The sequence below is a fragment of the Ursus maritimus genome, unplaced genomic scaffold, assembly GCF_017311325.1.
Source record: "Ursus maritimus isolate PB19 unplaced genomic scaffold, ASM1731132v1 scaffold_7, whole genome shotgun sequence".
NCBI lineage: Eukaryota > Metazoa > Chordata > Mammalia > Carnivora > Ursidae > Ursus > Ursus maritimus.
Window position 1 is genome coordinate 52,120,943 of NW_024426885.1, and position 9,252 is coordinate 52,130,194.

At 43.2% G+C, this 9,252-nt stretch overlaps 2 protein-coding genes across 4 annotated transcripts in view; both read left to right on the forward strand.

The window, feature by feature from the left end:
* Nucleotides 1-211: 211 nt before the first annotated feature.
* Nucleotides 212-4,235, forward strand: MSS51 (MSS51 mitochondrial translational activator). Its single transcript, XM_008696041.2, has 6 exons — nt 212-868; nt 1,149-1,304; nt 2,341-2,465; nt 2,665-3,231; nt 3,558-3,651; nt 4,016-4,235. The coding sequence occupies exons 1-6, from the start codon at nt 648-650 to the stop codon at nt 4,233-4,235; spliced, it is 1,383 nt and encodes a 460-aa protein (XP_008694263.1). The 5' UTR covers nt 212-647.
* Nucleotides 4,236-8,809: 4,574 nt separating this feature from the next.
* ANXA7 (annexin A7) overlaps nt 8,810-9,252 on the forward strand; it is a 24,897-nt gene continuing 24,454 nt past the window's right edge. Inside the window, exon 1 of one of the 3 annotated variants that reach the window (XM_008696042.2) lies at nt 8,810-8,949. The gene's annotated coding sequence lies outside the window, so the exon portion shown is untranslated. The remainder of the gene's footprint in view (nt 8,950-9,252) is intronic. The other 2 variants (XM_008696044.2, XM_040624612.1) reach the window with 2 other exon arrangements.

The following is a 9,252-nucleotide window of genomic DNA, read 5'->3' on the forward strand; positions in this document are numbered from 1 at the left end:
CTTAGTATTCAAGAGTCAAACATTACAGATAAGTCTGCAGTTCCTTTTGATTAACCCAGTTCCTATCCCATTACTTCTTTCCTTCCTCAGAGTTTTTTTACTTTTTTTTTTTTAAGATTTTTATTTATTTATTTGACAGAGATAGAGACAGCCAGCGAGAGAGGGAACACAAGCAGGGGGAGTGGGAGAGGAAGAAGCAGGCTTCCAGCGGAGGAGCCTGATGTGGGGCTCGATCCCAGAACGCCAGGATCACGCCCTGAGCCGAAGGCAGACGCTTAATGACTGAGCCACCCAGGCGCCCCATCCTTCCTCAGAGCTAATCATTGTTATTGGTTTTATATGAGTCCTGCCAGACATTTTTCTATGCATTAACTTACATACATATTTACATTTCATATAGAACTTCATACGTAATACATATATGTATAATTATGTTGATATACAATTATTTCCCTCCTGTTTTTTATAACTGCCTATGGTGATCAATAATCAGTAGATCCTGAATAAATCTTACTGATACCTAAGTCTGAGAGACTGGAATGAGAATCGAAAGGTCAAACATATAAAAACACATTATACTTGTCTAGCTTGCAAAATTTCATTCCGTATCTGTTCTTCATATAGTCCCCAGGTATCAGTGGACAGCCATGGCTCCAAGATCCCGGCAACGAAGGCACAAGAAACCCCCCTCATCGGTGACTCCCATAGTTGTGACCCCACCCACAGTTGTGACCCCTGTGCCTCTGACCCTCTCAAAACCTGACCCTAGCATTGATGCACTTGGCTTCTTTTCCTTGGAGAATAATGTTCCTGGCCTATCCCAGCTAATTCTTCAAAAGCTAAACATGAAAAGCTATGAAGAATACAAGTGAGTGACTAGCTCTGTGGAAGAGTAATATATTATCTCTGGTAGAAGTGATTTCAGAAAGCAAGAAGGGAGTATAACTTGGGGATTATGGGGTATTTACAATGAGGGAGTTTCTCATCCTGACTTTTGTAAGTTTTATTACTATACAAGAAATATACTTTGCTCATGTGAGAAGTAGTGGGAGTAGATGGAAATATATAGGAGGCAAGGTATAGGTCATGAATGATTCTGGAGATACTCTTTTTCCTATTGCCACTTCTTCTCCATGCCATTTCTGCAGGTTGGTGCTAGATGGGGGTGATTCTGCATCAGGCTTTGGATTTCGATGCCCTCAAGAAATGTTCCAGAAGATGGAGGACACATTCCGGTTCTGTGCTTACTGTAGAGCTCTTCCTAGTGGCCTTTCAGACTCCAAGGCCCTACGGCGTTGCAAGAGGTGACTAGTTGGTGACTTACAAGAGAGTCATCCTGAAATGATCATATTCTAAGACTTCATTGCAGGAGGAAAGGTCTAAGAGTTCTCAGAATAACTTCAGGCCCACTCCTCATTTTGTGTGATCCAGGCCACAGAGGATTAGAAAAGGATTGGGCTCCTGCTTATTTTGGGTATTATGGGGAGGTCAGACTATGGTACAGTAGTCCCCCTTATGTGCAGTTTCACGTTCTATGGTTTCAGTTATGCGTGGTCAACCACAGTCTGGAAGCAGATGATCCTCCTCTGACTCTTGTCAAAAAGTTAATAGTAGCATAATGTTGTGTCACAGCACCTATGTCATTCACCTCACTTCATCTTATCATGTAGGCATTTTATCATCTTACGTCATCATAAGAAGAAGGGTGAGTACAGTACAATAAGATACTTTGAGAGAAAGATCACGTTCATATAACATTACAGTATATCATAGCTGTCTATGTTATTGTCATTAATCTTTTACTGTGCCTAATTTGTAAACTTTATCACAGGTATGTATGTGCAGGAAAAAACGTAGTATATAAAGGGTTTGGTACCATCCATGAGTTCAGGCATCCACTGGCAGTCTTGGAACATATTCCCAGTGGAGAAGGGGGGACTACTGTATAATCTTCTCCACCTCCTTCCTCTTGAGTATTCAAGGGGTAAGATCATATCTATTCTGGGGAGGTTGGGGTTGAGCCATACCTGTGATAAGAAGTTAGCTGCAAACTCCTGTTATTTATTTATTTTTTCTGTAAGGGATGTAAAAAGTGAGTTGTTCCAGTTACAGACTGAGGTGTTACTCTGACCCAAGAGAATAATTACATTCCTAGCCTCTCATTGCCTCCCCTGCCACATGTAATCTCCAAATTTGGTGCATCAGCTCTCATTCCTCTTCCTACCTTCCCTACCCAGTGATCTTTCTTCCTTGATGCAGGAAGTATCAATTCCCTTCCCTAGATAGCCCCCAATCACCTTTGAGGTATAGGAACATCTATTTCTGGGGCTCATCTTTCAGGTGCAGAAATGTCTATTACTGTGGTCCAGAGTGCCAGAGGTCAGACTGGCCAGAGCACAGAAAAGTTTGTCAAGAGCTGCGTCTGGTAGCTGTGGACCGTCTCATGGAATGGCTTCTAGTCACAGGTGAAGTGGTGGTGTTGGAGAACTCTGCCATAGTGGTCATAGTTGGTTACACTTGGAGAAAGATATGAAAGCATGTTGTTACGAGGAAAACATGAGAAACTGAGTGGGGCACTCCTGGTCACAAGTTGGAAGAGTAAATTTGGAAGGAATATTGGAGCCAGGAAAGGGTTAGGTCACTCTTATCCCTTCTTTTCTGCAGGTGCTTTTGTCCTGCCTTCAGGACCTTGGCCATGCCTGGCTGAAGTTGTACAGGGCTGGGATACCTGGTTTTCCATGCGGCGTTTACAGCTAGATGCTACACTGGATGTTGTGCTAGGTAGTCATGCCATGACCACCCTGTGGGCCAACATAGGACGGCCAAGGCCAGACCCAGATGTCCTGCAGGACTCTTTGAAGCGGCTGCTGACAGATGCCCTATCACGGCCCTTGACACTGGGCCTTGGGCTTCGGGCCTTGGGGATAGATGTTAGGAAGACTGGGGGAAGCACAGTGCATGTGGTTGGTGCTTCCCATGTGGAGACATTCCTCACTCGCCCTGGGGACTATGATGAGCTTGGCTACATGTTTCCTGGACACCTAGGCCTCCGTGTGATCATGGTGGGTATAGATGTATCTGCTGGCTTTACACAGAGCACCTCAACTTCCCCCCTGGAACCTGGCACAGTTCAGCTTAGTGGCCATAGGGGCCTCTATCATGACTTCTGGGAGGAGCAGGTAGAGACTGGACAGACAGCCCATCCAGATTTGGTGGCGGCATTCCATCCAGGTAAGAGTCATTCAGGGGAATACTGGGTGGCTTTTCTGGGAATTTTCCATTCTGACTTGTATCTCCTCTATTTGGAACCCCATTCATTTGGTCAGGTTAAACATAAAATGATGACAGTCTTGGCTGATCATTAGCCATATGTGCTATACCTGGGTTCAGAATTTTCCATTGCAGAACCTGGGGTGGATGATGGTGGTAAATGAGCATTGGAGGTGAGCAAGGTGAGGGGAGTGGTGGGCACAATCAGAAAAGTATCTTGCTTAGGGTCTACCTCAGCCTTTCCCCTCTCTATATCCATTTCTGTTGTTTTTTTTTTACCCCCATAGGTTTCCATGCTTCCCCAGACTTGATGGAGGCTTGGCTGCCCACCCTCCTGCTACTTCGTGATTATGAGATCCCTACATTGATCACTGTTTACAGGTTTCAACCTCTTCCTATTTGTGATACCTCCCTGACTCACTCATACCTCTGTCTGTAAGATGAGCTCATTTCTCTCCCCCTTGCTCATCGCTCATCTTCTGTTTTCTGGTGAGGATTTTTTTCCTTTCCACACTTGGCTTTCTAATCCCCTTGGAACCAAGTCCTGTTAGTTAATCAGGTACTTAGTGAGACATTTGGGAGGGAGGGATACATTTGCCTATCTAAGGTAATTTTGGGGATTAATGAGTTCAGAAGTATCAAGTTCTGAGGAAATTCTCTCCTATGTCTCTCATAATTAGCAGAGCATTTCTTTTTCTTTTCTTTTCTTTTCTTTTTTTTTTTTTTTTTAATCTGTCTCCTATAGCCATCAGGAGTTGGCAGCTTCTTTGCAGATTCTGGAGGACCTGGATACACACATCACTGCCTATGGAGCTAACCCTTTTGCGTCCCTCAAACCTGAACAGGTCTATTCTAACCCCAACAAGCAACCAGTATACTGCAGTGCCTACTATATCATGTTTCTTGGAAGTTCCTGCCAGCTGGATAGGAGGCAACTGGAAGAGAAAGTAGATGGTGGGGTTTAAATAGCTGAGCCAGATCTGGACTTCTAGAAAATCGGGAGGTTGTAATGAAATTACTCTGCTGATGTCAGTTTGTTGCCAACTTTGAAATCCACTATATCCTAAACCTCGGCCATTTGTCCAGATAAAGATTCTAAGCTAAATGGGAGTTCTTATATGATGTGACACTTTTCTAAGAGATTAGCCACAAGTAGCTTCCAGAGACAGGATTCTAGATTTAATGCATGGCAAGAGGCCCTGGTATCAGTTTTTCCAGAACCTAGAATTCTTAACATTTTCCTTTGTGAGAAAGTTGTACCTTTTGACTTGAATCAGATGCTGTCAAGGAAAAGAATGGCACCTTATTTTTCTGGAAAAGATTTTCTTATCCAGCAATTTGGGTTGAAAAATGGCAAGGTGTATGATTTCGATGTACAAGAATGGGCAAATCAGAGAAATGGTCGGGAACATGGGAGAGGTTGTGAGGATTGGCATATTGTTCTATTTCCTGGCTTTTTCTAGATAAATATCTTATTTTCTTCTTTTCTCTTGGGGACTTCTAACCCTAGAGCAGCTTTTTGCCTTGTGTTGTATTTAAATAGCCCAGGGTAGGGGCACCTGGGTGTACAGTCGTTGTTGAGCTTCTGACTCTTGGTTTCTGCACTGGTCATGATCTCAGGGTCATGGGATTGATCCCTGCCTCGGGCTCCGTGCTCAGGGTGAATCTGCTTGATATTCTCTCTCCCTCTGCCCCTGCTGCTTATGTGCTCTCTCTAAAATAAATAAATCTTTAAAAAATTATAAATAAATATCCCAGGGTATATTGGATTTCAGTTGAATATACCGGAGTTATTTGTTATTACCTAGTTTATACCATTATAAACTCAGTTTGGAGCTTCTTAAGTCACTTGTTTTATCCTATTTCCTATTCACTGGCAAGTACTACTGTCTAGTCACAACACCTCAAGATTGGAGGTTTCTCTCTTGCCAAAGGAGTGATTAACACTAGCTGTCCGTTTGGGCCTGCCACTCTGCCACATCCTATCTCATGCCATCCTTCTCTTATCACATTCTCAAGATTAGGATATTCCTTAAGTATTCATTCCTACAACTTTGCCATGACCTCAGCCTCCCACCCCTAACCCTAACACACACATATACATTCTTATTGCCCACCCTGATAGGGGTAATGTAAGAATTCATGTGTTCTGGGTTACCTGGGTGGCTCAGTTGGTTAAGCATCCGACTCTTGATTTTGGCTCAGGTCATGATTTCAGGGTTGTGGGATTGAGTCCCATGTTGGATTCTACACTGGGCGTGGAGCCTACCTAAAAAAAAAAAAAAAAAAAAAAAGAGTTAAGTGAAAATGTTCACAAAATTGGAGGACTCACACATTCCAATTGCAAAATTTACTACAAAGCAATAGTAATCAAGACAGTGTGGTTCTGGCCTAGGATAGACCTATAGATCAGTGACATTAAATTGAGAAGCAAGAATTAAGTTCTTAACATTTATGCTCAATTGATTTTTGACAAGAGTAATAAAACAATTCAATGGGAAAAGAACAGACTTTTTAACAGATAGTGCTGGAACAAGATAACACATGCAAAAGAATGAAGTTGGGCCCCCCCAACACACACATACACGCACACAACATACAAAAATTAACTCAAAATGGATCAAAGACCTAAATCACTAAAACTATCCAACTCTTAGAAGAAAACATAGGGTTAAATCTTCATGAAGTTATATTGGGCAATGGTTTCTTAAATATGACACCAAACCTATAAGCAGCCAAAATAAAAATAGGTAAATTAGACTTTATCAAAATTAAAAACTACTGAAAGGGACACCATCAAGAAAGTTAAAAGAATGTAAGAAAATATTCATAAATCACATATCTGATAATGGACTTATATCCAGAATATATATTAAAGAACTGTTAAAACTCAACAATAAAGGAACAAAAAACCCAATTATAAAATGGGCAAATGATCTGAATAGATATTTCCCCAAAGAAGATATACAAATGATCAATAAGCACATGAAAAGATGCTTAACATCTTTAGTCATCAAGAAATAAAAGTCAAAACCATAATGAAATAGCACTTCATCCACTAAGATGATGGTAATTAGACAGAAGATAACAAGTGTTGGTGACGTAGAGCAGTTGTAACTCTCATACACTCTTGGTGGGGATATAAAATGGTGCAGCTATTTTGGAATACAGTCTGGCAGTTCCTCAAGAAGTTAAACATTGAGTTATCATTTGATCCAGCAGTTCTGCTCCTTGGTATGTCCCATGAGACATGAAACCGTGTACACAAATGGTCATAGCATCATTATTCACAATAGCCAAAAGATAAAAACCCAACTGTCCATCAACTTATGAATGGATAAATAAAATGTAGTATATCCAGGTAATGAAATACTTGGCCTTAGAAAGGAATGAAGTACTGATTCATGCTACAACATGGATGAACCTTGAAAACATGTTCATTGATGTTCATGTTAAGTGAAGGAAGTCACAAACACCACATAGTGTATGAGTACATTTATATGAAATGTCTAGAATAGGCAAATCTATGAAGACAAGTAGATTAGTGGCAGCATATGGATGAGGGGGATGAGGGTATTGAAGTAATGGCTTAAGGGTATGGGTTTTATTTTGGAGGTGATGTAAATGTTCTAAAATTGATTGTGGTGGTGGTACAGCTCTGTGAATATATGAAAAATCATTGAATTGTACACTTTACATTATATCTTCATAGAGCTATTACCAAATTTTTTTTTTTTAAATCTTAGAGAATGTAGGGGTGCCTGGGTGGCTCAGTTGGTTAAGTGTCCAAGTTTTGATTTTGGCTCAGGTCATGATCTCTCAGGGTTGTGGGATTGAGCCCCACGTTGGGCTCCATGCTGGTCAGAGTCTGCTTGAGATTTCTCTCTCCCTTCTCTTTCTGCCCCTCCCCCCACCCCGGGGGGGGGAATCTTAGAGAATGTAAAAACGGAGAATATTTGCTAAGTACTAAATGCAATGCCTAGCACATGGTTCATACTTAATAAGTGGTACCTATTGTTAAATCCATACCACTTTGATTTTACACAGCAACATAAACATTGAGCTAGCAATACTGTGTAAGTATTGATTTAATGATGGAAAAACAAATTGGATGTGTCATGGTTCAGACAAGATAATGCAGGTGCCAGCTAAGGTAATAGTAGGAGGCATGGAAAGGAAAGGGTAATTTCTAACAAGTAAATAGTGACATTTTATGGGTAAAGCATGAAAGTAAAATCTATAGGGTTTGGTTACTGATTGCAATGGGTGAAGTGTGATGTATCTATCAGAATCAAATCAGGAGACAGAAGCCACACAGTAACAAGTGACACAAAAGTTTCCAACTTAGTAAAGTGGTGTTGAGAGTACGTAAAATCCTAAATGCCTACCTTCATGCTAACTGCTGAGCAATCTAAGATGGCTTCTGACCTTAAAGTGTTTCCAATTTAATGGAAGACTGACATAAGCAAGGACAATCTATTTAACATAGCAAATGAAAAAAATTTGCATTTAAAAAAAACTATTGATAATCCCTTAGGATAGTACTAAATTGAATTCTGACATGCTTATCTCAGTAGGTCTATCAGAGCCATTTTTTCCTCCAGTATTGGATATAAATCTCTGCTTATTTGATCATCAGACCAACTGTTGGTTTGGGTTTTGCGGGCCATTCATTTGGGGGAATAATTTTTCTAGAGATTAAATTGGGCTGTGTCATTCCCTTGACTCAACTTGTCCAATTAGCTTCCCACTGGAACCAGAATAAAATCCGAACTCCTGGCCCACCCTCGAGGAAGCTTTTGAGTAGAAAAGTATGTGTAGTAATAAGTTGATGGTTCACAAACTCAAGTGTGAACCACCTGGAGGGCTTGTTAAACAAATTGCTGGGCTCCACCCCAGAGTAAATTTAAAGTGGAGCCCCAAATTTGCATTTCTAACATGTTTCCAGGTGATATTGCTGCTACTTGTATGGGGACCACACTTTGAGAACCACTGTAAAAGGTTAACTGGTTTTTGCTCTGAAATAAGCTTTCTTAATGAGTTTAAGATACTGGTCTAAGCCCCTGAAATTACTTCAGATATTTAATGCTAGTGTTTGTGTCAGATGTTAGGGCTCTAGTGTGAGGGGAGCCTAGACTCACCCAACGTCCCGTCTGGAGTGGTTTTGATTATAATGTATCTCGAGTTCTGACTATCTAGGATCCCGATAAGTATAAATTAATTTCATAGGGATCTAACAAAAGATACGGTCTTTATCTCAGGGAGGAAGTTAGGTATATCAGAGGCGGAGAGGCTGCACCTGGCCTTCCAGGTGAGCGGCCCTTCTCAACCGCCCGTCACGGAAAGGGCTCCGGGCTTCCTACCGCTGTGACTTGAGAGAGCCCCAGCGGCACTGGAGATGGGCTTTGGGACGGAGAAAAGTGATAAAACCGGCTGGTCCACCCAAAAGGAGCGTCTCTTCCCGCAGGCGGAGCTGCGCGGTGCGGACTAAGCGAAAGCAAGAGCGGGGCCGAGCCGGGCGCCGCCCCCCCGCCTCCAGCTGCAGGGGCGTTCCCAGCTGCCACAAAGATCCTAACGGGCTCGGGCGGCGGCCCCCGGCGCTCCGCCTCCCCGGGTCCTCCCCCGGCTCCATCTTGCTGGCGACCAGGGTTGGGCTGTGACGCTGCTCCCCGAGGTCAGGTGAGAAACGGCGCCCCCTCCCCTTTCTGCCCCCCTTCCCCGGGTCACCTCGCTCACGCTCGCTCTGAGGTGCGCGGTCCAGGAGATGGTTGGGCCCCGCGTGTGTCCCCGCTGTACGGGTTCGGTAGAGGTGCCTGTGGGCCTCCGGGGCGGCGGGCGTCTCGGCGTGTGTGTCTCAGGACCCTGGGTCCCCGGCGGGGGGGCTTTTCGGGCGGAGGCGCATTGCGTTGGGGGTAGGATAGGCGAGGCGGCCGGCCTGTGTGCCACTCCGCTGTCCGGCCTGTGTGCCACTCCGCTGTCCGG

What these genes read in the sequence shown, in the direction of transcription:
- MSS51 (XM_008696041.2), top strand. Translation starts at nt 648, where the DNA reads ATGGCTCCAAGATCCCGGCAACGAAGGCACAAGAAACCCCCCTCATCG. An exon ending in GGAATGGCTTCTAGTCACAG is followed by an intron (nt 2,466 to 2,664) that starts GTGAAGTGGTGG and finishes TCTTTTCTGCAG; the next exon opens with GTGCTTTTGTCCTGCCTTCA. An exon ending in ACATTGATCACTGTTTACAG is followed by an intron (nt 3,652 to 4,015) that starts GTTTCAACCTCT and finishes TGTCTCCTATAG; the next exon opens with CCATCAGGAGTTGGCAGCTT.